The following is a 27,602-nucleotide window of genomic DNA, read 5'->3' as shown; positions in this document are numbered from 1 at the left end:
ACCAAGGATTGAACTCAGGGGGACTTGGCCACTGAGCTACATCTTCAGCCCCGTTTTTTATTTTATTTAGAGACAAGGTCTCACTGAGTTGCTTAGTGCCTTGCTTTTGCTGAGGTGGGCTATGAACTCTTGATCTTCCTGCTTCAGCCTTCCAAGGCTCTGAGATTACAGGCCTGTGCCACCATGTCAGGCAAGTTAGTTTTTAACATAAAAAAATCTTAGATGCCTATGTAAATGCATGTGGCAATCTCCAGAAAATAACTGAATATCGGATGATACTTTTTTAAGAAACAATTTCTAAAATGAAAATATGTTTACTTAATTCAAAATTTTCCAAATATCATTTCTAAGTCATTCAACAAATTATGTCCTAACAGGGCTCTGTGAATAGTGAAGATAAATATTTAAGGCATTATTATCATATTTAGGATTATTATGGGGAGACTAATTTTCACCTGTAGTTTTTATATGTATATATAGATAATCAAAGTCCCTATATATCGACGATTGCATATTGTTATACTATGCTTCGTTAGGCAACAGAAATTTTAAAATATAATACTGTTTAATGAAATGGAATTTAGATTATATCATTTCAAAACTTAAAATAATAATTCTTTAATGGAAAAGAGGGCTGATTTTGTCAATAACTATATTACCACCAAAAGCCAAGCTCCAATAATTATAATCAACTGTTGGAAAGGGCAGGTGAATACTTCCCAGAGAATGAGTAATATTTGAATTTCAAATTTCTTACATAAAGATTAAAAATATTCAGTGCACTCATAATTTAACAATAGCAACTAGATAAAGTAAAATATTTGTAAAGAGCTATAAAACTTGGCTATATAAAATATTGTTGTCAGGAAAACTGGAATTTATCTACATCAATCAGTAATTCTAGAATCCATCTGGTGTGGTGGCATGCAAATTTAGTGCAAGTATTCCTAGCACTCAGAGGCTGAGGCAGGTGGGTCAATTGAGACCAAGATTTTGAGACCAGCTTAAGCAACATTGTGAGAAAAGTCCCTGGACTCTAATTTTTTTAAAATACTAATACTAATATAACAGTTCTGAAATCCACATATTTACATTCCTGATTGAAGTACTTCAGACCAGTATGAAGGCTTAAATGCATGGAGATCAAATTGAATATTACTTAACATTCATTAGATTTAAGATTTTCTTTTCAATCATAAGAGTGAGGTTTGAGGAAGTTTCTGGAGTCACACCTTTCAAGTAGAGGTGAAGTAAACATTTCCAAAACTGTTTTAGACTTGCATAAGTGTGTATTTAAACAAACTTCCTTCTTTCATGCATAAAATAAACATGTCTAGGAATGTTTATCTTCTCCTCAGCCCCTTTCTATCTCTCTGTTTTGCGGCTTCTAGAGCTGAGCCAACTTCCTCTGCCACATTCTTCTGCCATGGTGTCCTGTCACATATCAGGACCAAAGTAATGAAGCCACCCAATCATAAACTGAATCTCCTGAAACCACAAACTAAAATAAACCTTTTCTCCTCTAAGTTATTCTTGTCAGGTGTTTTGGTCACAGATGACAAAAAAATTATTAACTAAACTCTCAATGCTTTAATTTTCTTATATAGTAAAATATGAGAAATCACTATATTATCATTGGGTTTTATGAAAACTAAGGGAAATTTTATGTATTAATATATATATATATATATATATATATACATGTTACATATGTATATATGTTTTGTGAACTAAAATTTAGTAAGTATAGATTTTATTTTCTCTTAAAAGCGTTTTTCACATTAGGACTAATGTCTTCAATATGAGAGAGCTTATTATCAGTCTACCTCCATATTTAAGAAATGATGCCTCCTTTGTTTTTATATCACACAATTTTGTTTTTTATTTTGGTACTTGGGATGAACTATGGGCACTTTACCACTGAGCTACATCCCTGGCTCTTCTAATATTTTATTTTGAGACAAAGTCTTCCTCTTTTGCTGAGGCTGGCCTCAAACTTGTGATTCTCCTGCCTCTGACACACAGTTGCTGGCATTACAGTTTGGTACCACCATGCCGAGCCTAGTTTGTTCTTTCTATTATTTTTTTCCTATTTAACACTTTGTATCTATAATGATATTTTAAATTTTTATGGTTTTTTCAGATAACAAAAAGAAAGATGGAAAAAAACTTCAAATTATTAAAATCCAAGATAGAGAAGGAAATATTACCACAGGCACTACTGATATCCAGAGGATCATCAGAAACTAGTTTGAAAATGTATACCCCAATAAGTTAGAAAATCTTGAAAATATGGACAAATTCCTAAAGACATCTGACCTATCCAAATTGAACCAGGACGATATAGAAAACTTAAACAGATTAATTTCAAGTAATGAAATTGAAGCAGCCATCAAAAGCCTTCCAGCAAATTAAAGCCCAGCTCTGCCTGGATTCATAGCCGAGTTCTACCAAGACCTTTAAAGAAGAACTAATACCAATACCCCTCAAATTATTCCATGAAATAGAAAAGAAGGGAATTCTGCCAAACTCATTTTTTTACTGTTTATTCCAAACTTTGGCTTCTCAAATATAGACTGCATGAGGAGTTTTCTCACATTTATTTCTAAATTGGTTCTTAGTCTCTAAACCAATGTTTTACCTTGATCAGAAGCCCTCCACATATTTGTAAATCAGAGAAGTAATAGTATTTGTTGTAAATCTGATTTTATATGAGAGAAACTGAGATTCAGTTTGTAACTTAACCTCTGCTTTCAAAATTATCGTTTGCCCATAGGATGGTATTAAAAAAATTATTGAACAAATAATCAGATTTGGAGTTTGGGTTTAAACCCACAGCAGAAGGGCATCTCCAAAAAATTATCTTCTATAATACAAGAGCTATATAAAAATGTATTTTCATTGTGTAACTTCATAGTTCCTGATCTAGTCAGTGCATGACAAGTGCTCAATGTTTGTGAGCAAATGCAGAATGAATTAATAGGAAGTCTTTGTCAGAAAGAACAGTTTACACAGACATTCAAGAATCATTGATATCCTGGCAGCTAAATTGATAAAAGAACAGGTAATTATGCTCAGTAATAATTGTAAAAATTTATCACAAGGACTAATACATTATTTACTAAAAAATGGAGAATACCCACCTAACAGACTGTCATCATTGCAGGTTCCATTAATCAAATATTTTCCTTCTGGACAAACACAGGTGGCCCCAGAAGGATTCAGCAAACAGAGGAATTCACATCCTAAATCCAAGCAAGGATTAGGTACTAATGAAAACAAAACAAAAAAAGCAAAGAAATATATAAGTATACTTGCAATAGGTTTCAAACACATAAAATTCAATAAGGTAAAATGATAAATTTTCAATATTAAAAAGAAATTAAATCAATTTTTACTGCACGTATTTCATTTTGATATTATATTTTTCTTTTATACAGGAAGAGAAATTACTACCTTTCATTAACAGTACAGTTGCCCAAATCATTCTTTCAAAAAGGAATAAGAATCTATTCAAATCTATACTTTGTCACTCTTTCTTGTGACTAATTGTTTTTTGGTGTAAGAGTTCCTCTTAGAACCTGAAGTGCAGTCTAGGGCTGTGTTTTAAAAGTAAAGCCACCTGAAGTTGAAAATGTATTTCAAACATATTTTTCAGGATAATTACCTCAGTGATTTATTTTCCTACTCCCTTCTATAAGGAAAAGCTATAATAATAATAATAATAAATCAAAAACTATAAATCAAATAAAATTACAACTGTTGGAAAGAGTTCTTGGCTATTTTTTAGACTGGAATGTTAATGCTATGGTAATTACTTGGTCATCAGTAACAAGGGTCAAAGTGGCTAATGAACGATGAATTCCTTAGATTGCATGGTTCATCTAGAGAAGCCTAAGGTCTTCTTCAGTATCTTAGAAAAAGAAATAATAGATAACTTTTATAACAAAATTAATTTTAATTCCAAAATACTCAGCCAAATGCAGAATATTTTCATACCTGTTAAACCAGAAATGGAAATTTAGGCATTATCTGTATATTGGCTTCCCTAATTTAAAAAGTCTGGTGTTACTAACATTAAACTTACTTAATCTACTGGGGTTAAAACTTGAAATAGTTAAGGAATACACACACACACACACACACACACACACACACACACACCCTTATGTGAGAGATTGAATTCAGGTATGCTGTACCACTGAGCTACCTCCCCAGACATTTTTATATAGTTGCTGAGGCTGGCCTCGAACTTGTGATCCTCCTTGGTCAGCCTTTCAAGTCTCTGGGATTACAGATATTTACAAGCATGAGACACCATGCCTGGTAAAAGTGTACACTTTTAATAGACAAAAGGAAAACAATCACAAACGTAGGCAGTTTTTAAAAAATACTGTACTTACAGTCTAGTTGTTTATAGCGATGAGATATCAAAACACCTTTCGTTTTATCAACATCTAACGCTAGATACTCTACTGAACCATGTCCAAATTTTTGTACTCGAAATACACCATTTTTCGGTCCTGCTCCATATATATAATCCTCAAAGATATCAATCCTATGTGGATGTAACAATCCTGGAATTTTAAAAAGATAGGATTATAAAAGCTGTAATACATAAATTGAAATAAAATAAAAGTTTACCCAAAATACCATAGAAAATCTTATTTATGGTCTTTAAGAAAATTTTTCAGAATTGGAATATTTTAATATTAGCTTAGAAGTTGATGGAATTAATTTCTTGGAAGTGGAGATATAAAAGATACTAAGCATGTCACTCAGAATTTAGAAAAACATTTCAATGATTAATTTAATCATATTCAACATCACCAAGCATTTGCTAGAGTCATTATATGCAGAGTAATTTTTTTCTTCTATACAGTTAACAAATAAAAATCTAGGTACAGGCTAACCTCATTTGTAGCACCAAAACAGGAAGTTCATTAAACTCTAAATTCGTATTCTGGATCCAATTAGTAATTAAATAGAATGGTGGACTGACTGGTAATCATGAGTTAAAAATCTTTGACACTATTATAATGTGTTTTAGAAACAGGATAAGGAAAACAAACTAGCAAACGGTCATCATTCACATGACATCGTTGCTTAAAAATAATAGTGACCATCAATTTTCACATTTGGTGACTGTAATTTTAAGACATTTTATCAAAATAACTATCAATCCAACTTTTGGTAACTGAAATTTGTAACAAGTAGAAACATTTACATGTTATGATCTAGAGGTTATAAAACAAAAAGTAACATTTAATTTTATATATTTTCTTCTTCGGTGTTCCTTGAGAAAATAAAATATACATTTAAGCTGAAACAAGCTAACATTATTTTAATATAATACAGAAATGTAAACTTTCTCCATCTGGTTAATTGATACAAAAATCATGGAGATTTTTCCCATCTGGGTCATTGATACAAAAATCATACAGTTTAGGGAGATGCACAGTGAAAATTTGATACAATTATTTTTTCCAGCTTCCCTATTTAAAAATAAACAAATAAAAGGAAGTTATCCTTTATTTAAGAAATGCAATATGCCAAAATAAAGACTGAAAAATTGTGTTATAAATAACTTGAGGTACAAATGTGAAGGGGTTGCAGGAGAGGGAAGGAAAAAAAGTCACAGGGAAGAAATTAGATTCAGAGAGACATCTGATACAGTCAGACCAGGAAAGTTTGAGAGACGGCAGGGAGCTAGAAAATGAGAGAATAAAAATATGAGACAGAAAGAAGCAAAAATAAGAATGGGTGCAGTACCCAAAGGCCACAGTTAGAATTCTGTGGTCACAGGAGTAGAGGAAATTCTCATTTTCTATATGCTGTTTTTCACATGGATAATGGATCCTTCAGTACCAGTGATGGTTACTATGAAGTTCTATTACATATAATAATTTGTTTCCTGCATGCTGTTACTGAAATTTGAAAGAAAAAGTAGGGTCTACATGTTCTACTCTTGACTATTTGAAGTATCCTGCTCAAAATGGAACACCACAGAATCCATAGAAGGAAATTACTTTTTGAATCTGGCAGCCAGGCCCATGTTTTTCCAAGTCAAGAATGTCCTCTGCCCTGGTCTCTCTGATATTCTAGTACGAATGAACATTTTAATCAATAAAAGAAATGCAAAGAAAAAGGAGACATAATTTAAGAAAAATCATAATGCAAAGCTTTCATAATTATATTTATGTTATGATTTAATACTCTCAATAACAAAAATAAAACCAAAAGCCTCTCACAAACCTTGTTTACTGCTGACACAGACTACTGAATCAGAGCCATCGTACAGAACACTACCAATTACAGAGAGCTCAAAGTCAGCCCAGTATATGCGTTCACTAAAATGATCCACAGCCAGACCTGCAAACATAGACAAATAATGGAATTTGAGATCATTTAAAAGTATGATTTCACTTCTTAATGTAGTTGTTTTCAAGCATCACAGAAATAACCTGTTGTTCATCATGGTACTGTAGAATTCAGAATAATTGAAAACCTTATCTCAAATCAATCCTTATCTTAGATTACTTAGCCTTTATTTAATAAGCTGTAAGTAAAAAATCTTACCTAACACAAAAAGAGAGACCTTACATCTCAGTCCTTTTCATACTTTCTACCTTCTTAATTTTGACTATTCCCTACCAGTTTTCTATATTTTTAAGCTTATAGTATACACAGAATGAATTCATTATTTAATCTGTTATCCAACATTTTTTAGAGCTAATTAGGGGTAATTCTTACATTTTAAATCTCTTCATGAAGATACAGTTCTCATAATATAAAAGGTGTACTTCATGACAAGTTGGCCTATGATGTGACTTATACATGTGCTGATATTTAAAGTGACTAAAGATTGATATTTATAGTAGAAAGAAATGAATGGTAAAATCCCTCATTAAGGTCCTATGGTGCTTGAATTTCTAACTTTTTCTCTGAGACTGCTTTTCTTCAATTTCATCATAGGTATCTGTCAGTGAATAACAATCGATAAAAATGATATAGGGCAAAACAATAATATTCTTCTGCTTATCTAATTTTTACCTTTTGACTTTGTAAATCTGATTGGAATCTATCCCAGCAAAAATATCATCAACACAAAGAGCATTCTAGAGAGTAAAGTTTCTTCAATTTAGAAGAGTAAGATCTATGACAAATGAATTCTATAATAAATCCTCACTGCTGTAGATATTTATTTTCTGTGTTTTATCTAATTTTTAGATGTCACATGGAACATACTTTGAAGATGCAATGCAATTAAAATACATTTTGCAGATGAATGTTACAGAATTTTCACAATTTCAACATTCAATAAACAGCCAAAATCAAGACCATGGAATGAAAGGTATTTTAAGTTTATGTAAAACTTGTATTTCTATGCAGATAAATGGAGACTTAACAATTAAAATGGAAAATAAATTATGGTGAAATTAATTTGTGAATAACTTTTCAGTTAAACATGTAGATCTAACTGAAATATAATCAAACTCAATATAAATATTGCTCTTCAAGTAAATATATATGTGTATATATACATGTATATATGTATTATCATGTCTAACTAGCTTTTGAGAAATGATTTAACAATTAATTAATGCAACTGGTTCATAGTTTACTAGTTTCTGCTCAAAGATTGACTTGTTTTGAGTCATGTTTAGAGTTATGCTTTTGCTACTTCCTGTAATATCATAAGTAACATGAACCATAAAGTGTTCCAATTTCCTGCTGGTCCCATTATAGTTCAAAGTAGTCACCTAAGAAAGGTTGAAAACACTTTTCCTTCTTTTCTAAGGGGATAATACAAAAAGCACATAAAACAAAACCCTCTGTTCAAAAAAAAATTGGTTTTACACCTAAACTATTAAATTTGCTAATCATGGAAAAGAAGAAAACAATGTGTGTGTGATCCAATTTAATTAACAATATGATTTCTGAAATTTACTAAAAGTGCCATATATTGCATTGCTGCTCTATGCTTGCTCAAGATATCCTCAATTTTATCAGCTTTTGTCACATGTGCTCTTAGATGGAATTACATCTAGATAGAAATTATACAACAAAGTTTTTTAGATGAATGGGGTTTATATTGCAAAAATCCACAAATCAATGATTTTTGATTTTTCCTTAAGCCCTTTAATAAAAGAGATAGTCTTTAAATTAAAAAGTTAATAAAGGAATCAGCTAACTTTTCCTGTGGTATCAATGAATGTCAAGTTTATAGGAAAGAACAAGCTCATGTCTTTCTTTAAAGTATCACAACTTCTTTTGTCTTTAATAAAGAACCAATGATACAATGAAAAATAAAAACAAAAGAAATTCTCAAGAAACTTTCTTACCTGAACTGTAAATTACAAATATATGGAATTGAATTAGCAAAAGTACAGAAAATTTAAAATAAAATACTACACTGATATATATATATATATATATATATATATATATATATATATATATATATATATATATTATGAGAAATGATTATAATACCAATGTGATATTTGAGAGAAGACTTAGAATAATAAATTTCAACCACTGCATCCTCAGAAATAGATGAAAGGATAAGATACATTCTGTTTTAAGGCAAAGCAAGGATTTATATAGTAGCAAAAATCATCAAGTAAGCCCTAAATATTCTCAATTTAAAAGGAATTGAGAAAAGCTAAAATAACTGAATATATTTACCACTGTTATATTTATTTAAAAATTTGTTATAATTAATTTTCAGATTGGTTGTCTGCTTAGAATCAAAGATTTCAAACTATATTAAAATCCACCCCTCTCTCTTGTACACACAAACATATGACAGCTTTATTAAAATAAATGCAACAAGGAAATGGTAAAACAGTCATAAATTTGTAACCACTTTATTTAGAGATCTTTGTGGCCAAGGAAAATGAATCTGTTTACTGAATCAAATAAGTATGAGTGTTGTCGGATAAATATATAGTCCTTCATTCTCTCTGAAATTGCCACAATTTGGAAGAAATAGCAAACAACAGCAACAAGCCTCTAGCTATCAAAGGATGTGTTATTTAAATCAATCTCATGGAATCCTAAACGCTCCTATTAAAAGCTAAACTGGAAAGTGACTTTATCTGACACACACTGGTGGGGCAAGTACTTGCTATTCAACTAACATAAGAGACTGAAAAATAAGATAGACTAATATTCTTTTATTTATCATCCTGCCTGATAAAACAAAACAAAACAAAAGTGTGCCATTTATTAAAGAAGGCCTTAGAACCATCCCAAGCCTTAGAGTGTTAAAATTGCAGGTATCCATCTGTTCTTTCATTCAACACATAATTGTTTTAAGCACAGACTACTTATAGGTAATAGTATATAAGGGATGTAACAAGAAAATATTAACAACAGATGAGGTTTAAGTCAGTTATAGTCTTGGGCACAAATATATACATTGATGAGTTAATGGTAGACTGCACCATTAAAGCAGTAGATGATGAAGTCCAAAGAATGGGAAGAATGAGTGTTTGATAAAATCCCAGAGCAGTGCTCTTGTCACGATGTTGCCAAGTTTGCAAAGATGGTGGTGGTGGTGTGCTGGGCTATTTGATTGTATGGTAGAATTCTAACCCTGGAATTCATAATCGTTACTCCAAATATGCTGCTCATCTATGGTGATAACTCTACCCTGATAAAACTAAGAAGAAAACCAAGTGTACAATATCTCACTGCCTTTACATGTCCATGAATGGCATTAGAAAGATAGCTTCTCTTATATACCCACAATAAAAAGAATAAGATTTTACACTCAGAGAGAAAGAGAAGCATTATGGTACTTACTGATTTTAATATGATATCCTGAAGTCAGAACAAGTATTTATACACTCCAAGAAAACAGAGAGAAAATTGACAAAAAACTGGTCAAGGTATTACTGGGATTACATAGTCATGAATGTATTTCCATTCAAAGACACCTTCTAGGATATATTTGTACATGTCTTCCCATACATGAAATGTAAACATGCATGCAAATGCAGAATAATGATTTAGTGGTTGCCAATGTTTTGATACTACTTTTTAGTAATACCATTTATGAAAATAAAATGAACTATTATTTCTTAAAAATCTCCTGACAATTGTTTAAACTCATTTGTATATCAATAACAGTTGGCAAAACAAATACCCAGGAGTCATTAAACACTATGAAGATGACATCAAGATATGTTTCTGCTCAATGTAATAAAATCCTACTCAAGAATGTGACATCATCATTTGTAATGTTAATAAAACAATTCATACTTATTTTCTGTGCTATTTCAATGTATACAATGCATAATTGTCCACTTATTCACTGTGCTGTGTCAGAAAAGATCAGTCCTTATTCCTCCTGTTCAATGGCACAGTGCCCATTGACAGGACTCAGTTGCTCACCTCTGCTCTCCCCAGTGCCTAGTAAGGACTATTCATTCTCAATTTCTATGAGATTACTACTTCAGATTTTACTTATAGGTAAGATCATATGGCACACTGTATCTTAGACATAGGTGCAAATATGTCATTTGAAGAAGCTGAAGAAAATTTTAAGCACGTGGCAATGAAGTTAAGTAACAGATTTTACATGTGATTTGTCAATTTCTTTTTTATATTAGGAAATATAATAAACATACAATGAGAAAACAAATAAAACTAAACAAAATATACTAAATGGATATGGATAAATTATTATTGCTGTTAGGAAATTATGGTAGACTCTATATGGAATTCAAGGCTTTACCCTAGGAAAAAGTACACCATTTTATAATTATTATTAGCTCTAACACAGTGAAGAAAATTCATACTAGTTTTACAACTGATTTAAATGTATCATTACACATTATATGTAAGTTAATTATCATATTTCAAAAGTGAGAAGATTGATGAGGGACTGGGGTTATGGCTCAGTGGTAGAGCTCTCACCTAGCTCATGTGAGGCACTGGATTCAATCCTCAGCACCATATTAAAAAAAAATGAAATAAAGGTATTGTGTCTAACTACAACTAATATATATACATATAAAATTTAAAAAAGAAGATTGATGATAAAAAGTTTATTCAGCTTGTTCAATTTTAACATATCTATGTAAATGGAAAGGTTATATTTTTCTACAATTCTTTTTCTATGTGAGGCAGTGTTTTGCTCAATAATGTATACCATCTTCTTTTTGAAACCCTTCTTTGGCTATGGTGACACCACATTCTAACCTACTAGTATTTGGAGGCCTTTGGTGTCTTCACTTGTCATCTTTCTGCTTTTCAATATAAGCATCTCCCTAAAATTCTACCCTTGAGATCTTATTGACCCATCCATTGTTCATCTTAACAACGCAAGTATTATTGAATATTCACTTTTGTTGCTAGTTTCCCAAACCAAATTCCTAGTTCTATTTTGAGTTCCAAAACTAATGTTTTTAATGACCTGTAAAATATCTCCATCTGATTGATTTAACTTAGGTCCTGGCACACCTACAACATTTTCTATGGCTGAGTGACAATGTTGCACATCTGTGCTCAAATCCCACCTTCTATGAAAGCCTACTTTGATGCCTAATTAGGTTATACTGCAACCTTTCTCTCTACCATTGCCAACTTTTCTGGCAATTTCACTCTTTTTATCATAGCATTAAACACCTAAAACTGACTTTGAAATTTATTTGTAAATATTAAATTTCTACTGTACCCATCCCATCCCTCTACTATGGCTATGTTTTTACTTCTCATATTTCAAGAATCATGCCTGAAGCATATAAGGTGCTCAATACATATTAGTTGAATAGGTTGATAATACAAATTCTGAGAGTTGATATCTGTAGCAAGATAGAAGTTTTCAAGCAAATTTTTTGAGCAGAAAACACATATATTCACAATATTCATGGGGTAGACAGCCTCACTCTAACTATCTTCCAGATGTATCTGGTGCTCTTATGGATATTTGATCAGATTTTGTTTCCTGCTTAACATGAATCAATAGTATTTGCAAGGGACTTTAGGACCTTATAACTCCTGGCCCCTAATCACCTCTCAAAGTTTCAAGTTCCATTTCATGTCTTTTGTTTACTATGCTCTTTGGCTTTCCTCAATTCCATTTTCTACCATTTTGACATATTTACTATGCATTCTAACACTTCTGTCCACCCTACTCTTTGTCATGGATTAGCACTTACTCTTAACTCCTTGAAAAACCTTCCTCACTTCTATATTTGAGTGACACCTATGTGCTTTGCACTTCACTCTATTCTTCTCCATAGTGCCATTTACCCATGTGTTTGTGTGTGCACACAGATATATGCAGGGTTCTATTTTGTTTTTATAGTCCACTACTTTAGACCAAAAGCTACATGAATTCAGGCATCTGCATTTCTAATAAATAATATAGTAAACGTTCATCTTTTAAATAAAAGTAGGATAAACGAATTAAGGCAATAAGATATTTGATTCAATTCATTTATGTACTCTTTATCCCTCTTGGATCCACTTCCCATCTCTTTCTCTATCCTTATCTGTATTTGATAAATTCCAGTAGGCTATCTCTGCTATCTGGAATTATCCCTTTTCTATCTGCTTGTAACTTTCCAAGTCATGTTTTTTTTTTTTTTTTTACCTTGTCAAGGGAATTCAATGACAATTACCTGCTCTCTTGGTCTGTGTTCTATTCAATACCTTGCACAAATGCTGCCAAAGAAATAAGACTGAAGACCTGCCTTATTCAAATCACTAATTGAATAAAAATTGTACAATAATTCATTATTGGCTAAAAAAAACTTGTGTAATTGTGTTGGAATTTAAGATTATATTTACAGCTCATGTTATATTACAGAACCTGTCAACCTCTAGATGTACCATGATTCATCAACAAAATATATTATGCATGCAACACTGGAGCCCTGATATTACAGAACTATCTCATTTAGTTTATACAGGATTATTTTCAGGTATTCATTATTACTTCTTGGTTTGCTAATGATGATAGTACCTATATTTTAAGATAATAATTTCATTATGAGATCTCATAGCTAATAAGTAAATCTCTTTGGATCCAAAGCCAATTGTATCTAACTCCTTTAATAATAAAGAACATGTTTCCTTTATTCAAATGCACCCACTACCAATTAGAGTCTCTGTACTCTAAAGATATATTAAGACATAAAATAATTCTTACATTTTGCAAATTCAACACATATCTGAGTATGCCTCATTCTTTTTTATTCTCAATTGTTAATTTCCTGAAAATAGGGGTGCCGTCAGCTTCATCATGTTGAGCAGTGTTCCAACTCATGGAAGAATGTTTCATGCATGTGCTGCAGTCCGGCTGCAGCAAAATAGCCGGGGTGGGGGGGAGGGGGGATGGCGAGCAACTTGTGTACATTGATACAGCAGGAGTGGGAGCCGTTTATTGTAGGACAGGAGGGGTATTTATACATTCCAAACAGCTTATCTTAATTAACATAAACTAGATACTAGATACAGCAGTCAACCAATAAGGAATCTCCACACTTAATGGCTCACTGGCACCACCTCACAAACCACTCCCCCTGGCAAAATGCCAGGCGCCATCTTGACTTGTTTACAGACTCTAACATGCATGCATCTTTCCTGAGATCCACTGTGGGAGCTCATGTGTTGCCTGCCCAGATCTTCTTTCAAAGACATCCCCCACTTGTTGATCCAGCAGCAGAGACTCACAATTGACCCCCTCCAGAAAATTATGCTCAACTGATTAGAGCAGTCTTGCTTAGGAAGTTAAAGCCCAAAGGTCAATCCATAACAGATGGCATGTGAAAATCTACCACCTTTGCCTGACATGGGGTTTATGCTCCAGATCACATCCCTAGAGTCCCAAACCAAGAGTGGACTTTATTTGGAGCCCAGTTTTACTGGGCTCTTTCCCTTTCTCTCTCTTCCTTTCCCTGGTTTCTTCAGAAAAATACATAAATTGTTCATACATAAATTCTTTGCAGGAATCGCTCTCTCGGGTTCCCTCCAAGGAACGCACCTATAGGAAATTCCACAAACTGCTATCAAAGTCATTCTTTGAAATGAAAACATGTTACTTATACTGTGATTATGTGAAATTATAGCATCCGGATTTTTTTATAGGTTGCTTTCACTAATTTTGCCACTTTCCTGTAACTTCAAATGTGACTTTTTTTTCAAATGCTAACAAAAAGTGCCTCGTGCTTAAAAAATTAAAATTGTATGGGGCTGGGGATGTGGCTCAAGCGGTAATGTGCTTGCCTGGCATGCGCGGGGCATTGGCTTCGATCCTCAGCATCACATAAAAATAAAATAAAGATCTTTTATCCACCGAAAACTGAAAAATAAATATTAACAAATTCTCTCTTTCTCTCTCTCTCTCCTCTCTATCTTAAAAAATTGTATGTATGCAAATCACACCCCTTAACTCCTCAGCACCCAAGGGGCTCTCCATAAAGGTGGCATAGAACCTGGTCTTCAACAGCATGTTGAAGACACCACCGTCTCTACTTCTTGTCCACCACTCTCCCAAATGGCTGGCCTGGCTCTAGGTATACTAACTCTGCTGTTTTTGACATATTTGAAGCTCACTATCTTACTGTTCTTTCTGCATGGAAAGCTCTTTTTTTCACAATCACACCTCTAACTACCTCTTTGTTATTTAGGTCATTCCTTAAATATAACCTTTCTAGACATAACTTCTCTGATGATTGTAACTAAACTATTTTCCCTCATAACTCTCCCTTCCTTGCTATGACTTTTTCTCTACAGAGCACTTATGTTTTAAACTGATAATATATAATGTATCCTCTACAGGAAGATAAGTGTCATGAGGTTGGGACTTGCTTCACATGTGTAGGTATTTGTTTTTTCAGTATTTGGAACCATTTCTGGCAAACTGTAGGTGTTCCATCAATATTTGTAAAATGATTAAATGAAGACACACTTATATGAATATGATAGATCTCAAATACTTCTCTCTTCCCTAAAGAGTAACAAACAATCTAATTTAATAACAGGGCATAAGTCACGTTAAAATTTAGCAAGAATCTAAGTTGACAAATGCAAGTAAATCTTAAACTACAAAGTGAAATGATTTGATAACAAAGCACACAGACAGATAATTGTTTTGTTCTTTTAGTGGGAGTGTAGTGGGTAGGGTGGGTGGCAGAAAATCCTTGAGGAGCCTGAAGCCTGGAAATGTTTTATTTTTACAGAAGTGCTAAGGTTAAAACTTATGAGACAGAAAAGATTCAGCTAGGGAGAGAAATTCTAGATGGGTATTCCAGATTGGGAAGCTGGGAAGGAAGTAGCATGGGAGAAAGAACATGCAGGAGGAATGAAGACCTGCGATCCTGAACAATTCCAAGTGTTCCAAAAATTTGGAGTCATAGCTTAAATGCCATCTCTGGGATGGATTTCTAGGTCAGATTGACAAGAACCCTAAATAAAAAGGCAAGGAATCATAAAACCTCTCTTTCACAGAAATTATTTATATCATGCTATTTTGTCCATTTCTTCTCTCATCCTCTAGTAATATTATCATCTACCCCCAGAACATTAACATAAATCTGTAAAAATATCCAAATACATTGCCATAATCTGTCAAAGTTTTATGCATGTAAAATTCTACTAATAGCTTTACAACTTAGGCGATTTTCAAATAAAACCCCCATAATAATAATGACAGTATGATAATGACCTGACTTTCAAGTCAAGAAAATAGAATAAGAAATGTTAATAATGTCCACTAAATCATACTGTGTATGTATGTGTCTGTGTGTGTGTGTGTGTGTGTGTGTGTGTGTGTGTGTGTGTATATATATATATATATATATATATATATATATATATATATATAAATTCACTGTGAAAATTATTATATTGCCAACAAAGCTAGAAAGAATTGTTAACACTAATATATTTAGCATTCTGCTTAACATTTCAACATATGTCAGAAACATTAAATACCTGTGGGCCTCTGTAAGTTCTTTTGTACTAAAATCCTTCTCAGAGTACCATCCATGGCTGCTTCTTCTATGTGGGAGTGATCCCCAATGACAGTCCAGTACATCATCCTGAAGAGAGCAGGTCACATAAGTTACTTTAGTGAGGCTGCTGTTATAACCCATCTCTGCTCCCAAAGCACTGTCTCCTCAGACCACATGTGTGGTCACCTCCAGATTCCCTTAATAAGCATATTTTTGAACCAACCTGTAATCTACAGAATGGAAACCTCCAATAGAAAAGCATAAATCAACAATTTAAATAAAGTCCTACCTAAACTCACTACATTTTAAAAACTATTCCTAATAGTAAACATCATAGCACATTATTTAATATCCAAAGTTTAATTTTGAAAATTCCATTAAAACCACAGAACAAAACAATTTCCATCACTGTAATTATGCCTCTAGTTGTGACCAAATATTCATTTTATTATGAATGATGCACCAATATGCAATTTTTATTTTAATATTGATGTCACTATTTCATCAAACAGAAATCATTCTCTTGTTTAGAAGACACCACACTGTGCAATTCTGATAGTTGAAATTGTCTCTTTTTACTTAGCATCTACTAATTTTGTGGATGATTTGGAGTATCATTTGACATTTTCCTGTTCTATGTTTTTTTCATTATTTTTAGGTTTCCTTCTTCAAGTAATAAAAAGAAAATATTTGTATCAAGTAATTTAAATTTGTTTATATATATATGTATAAATACATATATATATGTATATATACTTCATCTTTTATTATCAAAAATATCCAACAGCATTAATATAATGCTCTACATTTAATGTGTTTAATATTCAGAAAGTTCACTTGGAGAATAACAGTGGTAGTATATGTGATCCTAACACAGGTATCATTATTTTATAAGTCACATATACAAGTGAAGATATTCACAGAAACATACAAATACTATTGTGTATATGATGTATGAGATATCAACATTTCAGGAAACATATATCACCATTTGTGTAAAAAAGTTATGTTTTTGAATGGAAAGAGAAGTTTGGGTATTTTCAGAAGTCTTGTGAATCTGTTACATGTTGAATATTTAATAACAGAAACAAAACAGAGCATAATCTCTGAAACTGGATTACTCATATCAATAATATAACTATGAAACCATTAACCTACCCTCTTTTAGGATTTACAGCAATAGCATATGGTTCTCCAGCCATATTCGTTAGGAGCCTGGTGCAGTTGGGGCCATTCAGCTGCCCTACATTGACAGAGTACCTCAGACTAGTCCAGTGAGTAGTGTAATAACTGAACCAGTGCATTCTGGAGTGATCAGTCCAGTAAATATTCCCAGCAACCCAGTCAACTGCAATGTCCCTGGGTCTTTTAAATTCAGGACACTGAAAGAAAAACAAAACAGAACACTTTTTTTTAAAACAGAAACTTGTATAGTTTTCTGTACCTATACATTTAGATTATGGGGGAATCCTATGAATTTAGGTGTCAACTGTCACATAGGCTTCAAAAATACTTAATTACATTCTTTTTTTTTTTTTTAAAGAGAGAGTGAGAGAGGAGAGAGAGAGAGAATTTTTTTAATATTTATTTTTTAGTTATCGGCGGACACAACATCTTTGTTTGTGCTGAGAATCGAACCCGGGCCGCACGCATGCCTGGCGAGCGCGCTACCTCTTGAGCCACATTCCCAGCCCATAATTACATTCTTAATCATTATAGATGTATACCTGCACAAATCACTGGAGTTCTCATATTTATATTTGTTTAGCCACTTCCCTGCAAGAATATTTACAGACCTATAAGAGTTTCACTTGTGATCTGTCCCAGTCAATATATATCTGCCAGCAACCATAATTCTAACATCAAACACCATTGATTATGTTAAATACATCAACATAGTAGAATCATATTCTTCTATTCCTGAGATCCTGTTTTCAACATGTCTGTAAAATTCATCCATATTGTAAAAGTGTCAGTTTTTTTCTGCCTTTTATTGCTTGGCAGAATTTCATTTTGTGGAAAAATGTTTTTACCATTTGATTCATAATGTCCACTTGCCTTGTTTAAAGTTTTGAGCCATCACAACTAAAGTAGCTAATGTTTTTGGGTGAACACATTTATTTTGAATATTTGCCAAGGAATAGAAGTGTTGAGTCTTAAGATAGATACTACTAGAAAAACTTAAAAATTTGCACCTATGCACCCTCTTTTCAGCAATGTAAGAAAATACCAATTGTTTTGCATCCTTGTTATATACAATTTGATTTCAAAGTTCAAAAAAAATCAATGAATAAAGATTCATTTTGAGAGCTACTATTATTCAACATATTTTGAGGAAAGTCGCAGTGTCTCTCTGATAGCTTGGCTTTTCTGCTCAAAATTCTGCTTTAGTGAATTAGTGTGAGACAAAGGTAAAGAGTTCATTAGGAACAGATAGCAAGGAAAAGAACGTATGTTCTGTGCCCTTCAATTAACTTGATCACTTTCAGCAGGAACCAGTGTAGTAATTAATTTGACATGGTCAGGTTTATTGTGCATAACCAAAACTCAGAAGAGAATCCCAAGGGTATTATATCAAGACTAGAAACAATTATTTGAAGGTGATTACTTCTTAGACATGTAGTCAATGTGGAAGAGCATCAAGAGGACCTAGAAACTAGTGGAAATATGTTTTAACACAAGGTAGTTTCTTGCCTGGGTTGGTAATGAACAGAACTTATTTAGCAGTCCTTTTTTATTAAAAGAAAAGAAAGTTAATAACTCAAAAAGAACCTGAAATGTGGGGAAAAAAGAAAGAAAAGAATTACAAGTCACTGTCTGCTACATGTTACTGGATCACAAAGGAAAATATTACTTAAACATGAAGCCAAAAAAAATCTAATGATTTTCATTATTAATTCTTTGTCCTATTTCACTTGAGACCTGAAATTATGAAATTTTATAGCACTCAGCTTCTCAATACTGAGAAGAAACAGTATACTTATACCCAGTATATATATCTCAAACTTAACTGAATGAAATGTAGGGCCCTCTGCAATACAGAGTGCTCTAGAAATGTCATATGAATAATATTCATAGCTGATTAGAATACAAGGAATTGTCACAGCCAAACCAAACAATCATATTCAAATGTTCCATTTTCATTTAAATTAACTGCATTTTTGCAGTTTGGCATCATTTAAAGGTAAATATATCACCAAATATCATATTCATATCAGCGTAAATCATAATTTTAAAAACAGGAAATGTAATGGTAAAATAACAATTATAAGCTCTTTAGAGTCTGTTGTGGTATATTTGTCATTTTTTTAAAATCAGTAGAACAAACCTTTAGCATTCAAAAATTATGATGCTAGTTGTCTGGATTGAGCAGAGAAAAATACCTATTCATGTTTTCTCAGACATAAACATATACACCGGATTCTCTATACTAATGATATTCTTATCAAAATAAAATATTTCTTGCAATATCCTCATTATTTTGAATTTAAGATTTTCATTTTAGTCTATGTATACTCAAATATGAGGTGATTATCTTTCCATTCTATGTATATATCTACACATGGACCACTGAAAATTAAGATACAAATTTCTCTGTTTATAGAGAATTCAGAAGTTTGATTTAGTGGTACCTTTTATCAGGTAAACAGATGGGCAAAAATTCTAATATTGGTAAAATTTTTAAGGTTAAATAAATTTTTAGGTTTCTTTTCTAATCTAAAGAACATAGATTCAGGAAAGAGGAAAACTGTTTCATGATACACAGAAGAGATATGGATAACTCAGTCATTTGAATCTTTGCTTTTATTGTTTGGTCTCTGGATCAAGGAATATCTATTGTCATTCCAATAACTAAAGTATCTAGAGTATAGGGGAAATGGTAGTTATATCCAATTCATTTAACCCAAAGTCATAATATTATCATCAGTGACAAGATGATTCTCAGGGAATAGGGACAACAAGAAGATGTTAGCAGGTGTTTCTCCTCAATAACCCACTTCTTACTTACATGTTCATTGATCCTCAACACTGAAACATCATCACAGAACAGGAGAAAGAGAGGGGGAGGGGATGGATGAAAGGAGGAATGAAGTAAGGGAGGGAGGGTAAAAAGAAAATGAAAAGAAGGAGGAGGACGAGGAGGAAGAGAATGACTACCATAAGGAGGGGGTAACATATGATCCTAATCTGAAGGAATCTGTGACCAAATAAGGAAATCACCCCTTGTAGTGAGCTGCATAGGACTGAAATAATTACTATTTATTATCCACAACCTGACTAGAATTATTAATGGCACTAGCCTTATAAAAGGGACTCAGTTAAAAAGATGTTGTATGGGGAGTAAAAGACAGAAGTTCCTCTTGGATCTTGATGTCATGAACAGACTGTGAAGGGGGATTCAATCAATTAGGGAAGTACAAAATGTGGGACACAGAGAGAGAGAATTGGAGAGAAGTGAAGGACTGACAATTACTAAATTTGGAATCAGAAGAATTTAATTTCTGAACGTCCTAGTTTATCTATAAATTATATTGCATATCAAATAAAGACTTTGGACTAGATAATCTGTGAAAGTAAGTCTTTAGCTATCAAACAGTAAAAAATATTGCAAGTTAAAATATTATTCATTCCAGTAAGTCTGCATTTTATATAGTCTTAACAGAAAAGCTTGAGACACTTGATCCCCAAAAGACCAAAAATAAAACAAATACACCAGAGAGGAAAGAAAAAAAAAAGTAAGACTTCTATTTGTTTCTTTGGCTACCTCATTAAGCTAATGAACTATACATTTTAGTGAAATGTGATATAGAAGCATGTGGTCGACCTACAACAAAGGGCATTCATTGTTCTTTTTGTTGCATAAAAGAGAAGACATATTTGATTGCTTTCTTCAGACAGATGGTTTCTTTCTTAATAAGCTCTCTAAATACATAGGCAAAATTTTGGGGCCTGAGGCAGTCTATGTTGTGGAGAAAAATTAGTCAAATAAATAAAACTTTAAAAACTTACAGAAAATTTGACATCTTGATTTTAACAAAATTAGAGGTTACTACGTTAAATTACAAATCCTGTACAATCATAGCTTGTGAGGTTATCTGTCACAATTCCAGTTTCAGAAAAATAAAGATATTTGTCACTGGGACATTTGTCTTAAAAGAGAAAAGACGGAGGACCTATGAAAGTCAGTTCAAGCATGTGAACCATGAAAATACTGTCTTCTTTTTAACAAAATTCTCACAGAGATATATTTTAAGAAAATTTAGCACAGAATGAAATGATGTCCCATATTTTAGTTGTGATTTTTTTTTATATACTGGGGTACATCTAAGAGAAATATTGACCCATTTTACTAAAGTTAATGATTTCCTCATATACTGTTATGAAAAATCTGATGTAAAACCACTCTCAAGAAATTGCATGTGTGTATATGTGTTGTGTCATACTAAATTGAAAGGTTATTTGCATTTTAGTCCACTTCAAATTTAATTCTTATAAACCTGAGAATGGAAGCAAAATCATGACTATATAAGTTCTCAGAACTATAAAATTTCACTGAATTTGTAATATTATAAAAATATCCAAATATTTAATATTTTAACCAAGCAATTCATATAACAATGAGGAAACAAAAAAAAAGAAACAAGAAAAAGTCACATTTATAGTTAGAATGTGTAAGAGATAAAAAAACAACAACAACAACAACAACAAAAAATGACTAGAGGGATGAAATCCCTGATTTCTTTTGTAACTTCTTCTAAAGAACACATGATTTTATTCTAATTGTAAGGTTGCAGTGCTATAGTTTAGGACCATGTCAATCTGGGACAAAGTCTTATTATGGAAAAAAGAATTCATAAATATAAATATATGTAATTCCCAGACAATTCTTGAAAATGACCATATTTATATTCAAATTACAGACACAATATTTTATGCAATCTTTTCACTCACTTTTTGGGTTTGTTTTGCTTTCTTTTTTTAGTGTTCTCAACGTGACTTAAATTTATTTCTTCTGACTCACCCTAGAACTCTATTAAAAGCAAGTCTGATTCTCTAAATCTTCCTTCACACTAGGAGATAAAAAAAGAAAAAGGATATTATGGAAGATTGGGAAAGCATTCTAAATTTGAAATCAGAAAAATATGGCTTATGACCCAGTGCTAGATTATCTGTAAATTATATTGCATATAAACTGAGGATTTTGGATTAGGTAATCTGTGAAGGCTTTAGTTTTGCAAGATTAAACAATGTGATAGTTTAAAATAATATCCATTTCAGTAAGTGTGCATTTTTATAGTCTCAAGTATTTATCTTGAGCTAATTGTGAATATTTAGGCTTTATTAAATGAGTAATTGTTGGTGATAAGGTGAGAATTTTGATACCACCTCCTAGGCAAGTGAACTGAAGATGAAGAAAGATATAGATGTCTCCTGACAATTAAAATTTATTTATTTATTTATTTTTAAAGAGAGAGAGAGAGTTTTAATATTTATTTTTTAGTTTTCGGCAGACACAACATCTTTGTTTGTATGTGGTGCTGAGGATCAAACCCGGGCTTCACGCATGCCAAGTGAGCGGGCTACCGCTTGAGCCACATCCCCAGCCCGACAATTAAAATTTAAACAAGCATATCACTTAAGAGGTGACTCAGAGTTGTCAGAGAGCAGAGATTGTTAAATGATAGTTTGAGGAGTACATTAAAGCTAAAAATAAGTTTAAAAATTATTATATAGATTCCAAATTTTAAAATTTACATGTCATTTTAAAAAATCAATTTCTTTTGGTTTTTCTTGAAAATTAAGAGTACACAGGTCGGGCTGGGGTTGTGGCTCAATGGTAGAGCGCTTGCCTCACATGCATAAAGCACTGGGTTTGAATCTCAGCACCACATAAATAAATAAAATAAAGGTATTATATCTTTCTACCACTAAAAATTTTTTAAAAGAGTACCTAGGCTAACTATATCAAAACAGAATCAACATTCGAGAATAGAAGAGTTAATCACCTGCTGTTTTTCAATTTTATGGGACATGTATTCAGTTCTCTTCTGTAACCTGGTTCTTCAATGCTTAAGCTCAACTGTTTCACTCAATCATCTTATTTATACAGCTTTTTTATATGCATTTGGTTTGCAACATATTCCATAAACACAAAGAGTTAAGTTTAAGTAATAAATAATGTAACTATCAGGAAATGAGTAAAAAGACATCAATATACAAATTTTGTCAGAGAAACAAAGTTTGAGAATGTGTTTCCAGATCTATTATGTAAGGATACTGTGAAAGAACAGGAGTTTTCAGTCTATGTAGTAGATGTATATGTACATATATATGAATACATACATGTTTATGTATACTCCAACTTCTTTATCTCTCCAACCTCTTTTATCTCAATGTCTTATCCATCAAATTCATTCACATTTGTAACTATATATGGGTATGTATATATAAATATAAGCAATATTGAGTTTCATTTATTATAGTTTTCATTTTAGTTACTTCTCCTTATTTCCATCTAAACTAACAGTCAAGTTTCTTAGACTAAACACATCCTGAATTAATAAAGATGGTGCCATTTAGGTTTCTTCCAGACATAAAATTGACAAACCTAAAATGGTAGTGAATCTTTCTGTGATATTTCATATTCCTTCAAATGACAACAGTAGTTTCAATTAGGCCCTTTGGTTCAATGGAGGTGTATCTTTCTATACCTTCATCAAGACTGAGACTACTCTCAATAATAATGAAAATAATAAAAAGGAAAGTATGATCTACCTAATAAGGAGATTTGGTTCAATGGGGTAAATGAAGAGAAAATAGAAAGCATGAAGAGTCTACAGTGGAGTGGAAAAGTAGAACAGAAAATTTTGAAACAAATTGTTTGTTTCTAGTAGTGTACATATATGTTCACAAGTGTGTAAAGAGATGGAGAGACTTGTGAACCAATGATTTTTCAATGGAATCCCATGAGAAGGATTTAAGTACAGAGATATGGTGAGAAGCTTAAAGTCTTAAGACAATTTGGCTATAATGTGGAGAATGATTTGCAACTGGAGAACAAAACTGGATAGAGAGAAATCACATGAGACTTGCTTAAAGGTCTCCAGGGAGGAGAGTGTGAAAGTTTAATGTAGGTATCTGTGAGACAAAAGTGGACAAAATTGGGAACAATCTGGAGACAAAATATATTTGAACTTGTAATGAATTGAATACTAAGGATAAGTTGTAAAGTTCACCTCTAAAAATCTAGTTTGCCAAATAAGATGAACTCTTGAACCACCCACTGAGAAAAAAAACTATTACCAGAAACAACATAAAATAATGAGAAGTTACTGCATTTATAGGCACAAAGTAATTCGTGTGAATTTTTACTAGAATGTTTGAAACAAGCCTTATAAAGCTGAACACATTTGCAAAGAATCTGTTCTCTTATAGTGGCATATAGAAGACAAGATCTCAGAAATTTTTAAAAAGTGTTGTAATTCATTATTAAAGTCAATTTTATATTACACTAGAGAAACCAGTGAACTATTTGGAATTGAGTGGTGCAAGAGAGTCACACCATAAAATATGTAATCACAAATTTTCTCATAATTGACTGTTCTCTTATAGAAATGGAAAATTTTCTAATCATATTTCTAATGTTCAGTTGATATGTGAAAAAAGTTTCAGCTATACTACTGTCGACTTTCCTCATTATCTTAAGTCCCTTTTTCAGTATCATTTCTTCTGTGCAAATTATGTTGTTATCTAATATCTGTTCTATTTTTTTGGTGTTTATTGTAAATATGACCTATTTTCAATTTTGTTTCTCAGACCCTCATAACATACACTATTCCCATGAATCAGATTTTCACTAAATGTTAAACTAGGATCTAAGTGCTCAGATTTGATTTCTTCAACAGGTAATACCAAGTTGATGGCACATACCTATATTTCTAGCTACTGGGGAGACTGAGGCAAAAGGATCACAATTTGGGGCTGGCCTGGGCCACTTTGTGAGACCTGTCTCAAAATCCTTCTAGAAATATGCACTATAAAATGAGAAGAGAGGGTGCTATTAAGAAATATGTTTTGCTGTGTATGGTGGTGCATGCCTGTAATCCCACAGACTCAAGAGGCTGAGGCAAGAGGATGACAGGTTTGCCAGCTCAGTAACTTAGGGAGGCCCTAAACAATTTAGCAAGACCCTGTCTCAGAATAAAAAGTTGAAAGAAAAAAGGGATGAGGATATAACTCAGCACACTTGAGTTCAATCCCCAGTATAAACAAACAAAAAACAAACAAACAAGCAAATAAATAAATGAGAAAGAAAGAAGGAAGTTTCACCTACTGAAGGTAGAGTCCAGTGACAGAGTACTAGCTTTGTATTGAATCCAGGGTGGTGCCAGCAGAAGAGTCGGAGAAGGAAGAGGAGAAGGAGGCAGCTGCAGTGGCAGGTTTTAACACAGAGACCAGAGACACTAAGGATTTGGAGATGGGATTGACATGGAAGTGTCATTTTTCACTCTCCAGACATTTTTCAATCTGAATATTTTTTTGAAAATGTATGTGTAAATTTCTTTAACATTTAAAAAAATTTGAGATGATATGTCAATATAAAAATATAAATTTCATTAAAGTATTTGATAATTAAATGTGTTAGACCAAACTATATTGAAATCCCTTTGCATATCAAGTATCTATAAGAACAAAAACATAATTTTAAGGCTTATGAACAGTATGAGAAGAGTCATCTCACCTTCATCCTATGAAATTTTTAATTTTAAGGTCATCTAGTAATATTTTAAGGTCATCTAGTAATATTTGCACAGGGGTTGATAGCCTTTAGAATACTTTATGATTTCATAGTAAGAGGCACTATAATACATGATTATTTGAAAAGAACACAAGCTGAAAAGCATCTACTCAGGTCTGGAACATTTATATAAGCACTATATAAATATTTATTTATGAATTATTTTTATAATCCATTCCTTTTATTTCAATTCTCATTGTGTATATGATAACTTGATTCTTTAAGGCTTTGAGAGAAAAAACATACCCATGGTTTCCTGTTAGCTAATATATGTCTATTTGCCATACCAAAAAAGAAAGAAAAATAATAAAGTTATACCTGAAATTAAAATTTGCAGAAAACCATATAATTTTTACTATGGTTATAAAAATATTCTCTATTTAGGTAAAGCCAATAATGTGTGTACTATAACATCTGAAATATAAAAATAGTTTATTATTAGAAAATCTTTCATAGTGATTCCTTACTCAATATGATTTCTCACAAATTAAAAATACAATGCAATCTCAATCCATTATGATGCTTTTATTCTTCTAATCATATTTAAAAATTCTCAGAAGTAAAAATATGCAAGAATGTCAAAGTAATTTTGAAAAAAATTAAGAAAATGTTACTGTGAAATTTTTCATATGACATATAAAATATACTATGATGCTAAACAAAATTTCAAATTTTTGTTAATGGTACACTGATACACAAAAATTATAAAAAAAAAATAGAATGAAGCCTTTATATGTACTATAGAGCAATAGGGATCTTTCTCAATCACTCTACAAATGACAGAATTTTTGATATTTAGGGTGAAAGTTAAATCCCTACACAAAATCATATACATATGCATTCAGGTAGATCAGAAATTTGAATGTAAAAAAACTAAAATAAGTATTAAAATAAAGAATAGAAATTATTCTCATGTATTGAATTTAAGATTATCCTAGCTAGGGTGTGGTTGCACAAGAAGTAAAAGATCATCAGATCTCACTGGGAAAAGGTCCTTTCAATTGGCCAAAATTATTGTAAACAAAATGCACTTGAAGAAAACAATATTTTTGTGTATGTACTGTGTTGTTTGTTTTAGCAATGATATTGGGAAAAGTTCAGATTAACACATTGCTACTTATTTAAAAAGATGCAGTATTCATGAAGGTTATATGAAAGTACTTTTCCAAACTTTTTTTGAATACTCTAATTTTCACTTAGTGTAATGTGTGTGTACTAGTATAGGTTTTTTTAGACTTATGATTAAAGATGACCATTAAAGCATTTTGTTACGTAACAAAACAATTATATTTTTCAAAATATAAATAAATTATTATATATTCATATAATTAATCTGATCATTAAAAATAAATAATGAATCTATGACATACTGAGATATTCAAACAATTGTAAATAAAAAGTAAATTGCACAATGATTTTCATAATGTTATTCTGTTATGTATTAAAAATTAGTGATGTACAGTATGCAAATTAATAAGCCAGTAAATGGATAAACAAATCATGATATATTCACAGAACAGTGTACACATAAGAAAAAAAATAAAGAAATACCTCATTGATAAATTTAAAAAACTTGGCTTAATCTCATGACCATTTCTCTGACTAAAATAGGAGAGAAAGTAGGTATATTTATATCTGGAAAAAGTAAAGTTGCAGAGGGGAGTGAGTCAATACAGAGAAAATAATAGATTACATAGGAAAAATAGTTTTGGATTATGGGGGTGGTATAATTTTGATTGTGGTGATGGGTAAACTTTTAAAATTGTAACTGTGTTGTACATATTTGAACATCTCTAGTTTATTATATAACAAATATAACTTAATAAACC

At 31.9% G+C, this 27,602-nt stretch overlaps 1 protein-coding gene across 1 annotated transcript in view; it reads right to left on the bottom strand.

The window, feature by feature from the left end:
- The window catches only part of Lrp1b (LDL receptor related protein 1B), a 1,566,902-nt gene that overhangs the window by 80,843 nt on the left and 1,458,457 nt on the right, over window positions 1–27,602 (bottom strand). The window contains exons 78-82 of the mRNA XM_077110319.1: window positions 17,133–17,356; window positions 15,955–16,061; window positions 6,256–6,372; window positions 4,404–4,577; window positions 3,144–3,269 (exon numbers count right to left, since the gene is read on the bottom strand). Coding sequence (XP_076966434.1) covers window positions 3,144–3,269; window positions 4,404–4,577; window positions 6,256–6,372; window positions 15,955–16,061; window positions 17,133–17,356 — 748 coding nt within the window. The remainder of the gene's footprint in view (window positions 1–3,143; window positions 3,270–4,403; window positions 4,578–6,255; window positions 6,373–15,954; window positions 16,062–17,132; window positions 17,357–27,602) is intronic.

The sequence above is a fragment of the Callospermophilus lateralis genome, chromosome 9 (assembly GCF_048772815.1).
Source record: "Callospermophilus lateralis isolate mCalLat2 chromosome 9, mCalLat2.hap1, whole genome shotgun sequence".
Classification (NCBI taxonomy): domain Eukaryota; kingdom Metazoa; phylum Chordata; class Mammalia; order Rodentia; family Sciuridae; genus Callospermophilus; species Callospermophilus lateralis.
The sequence above is the reverse complement of the archived record's forward strand: the minus strand, read 5'-3'. Positions and strand labels throughout refer to the sequence as shown.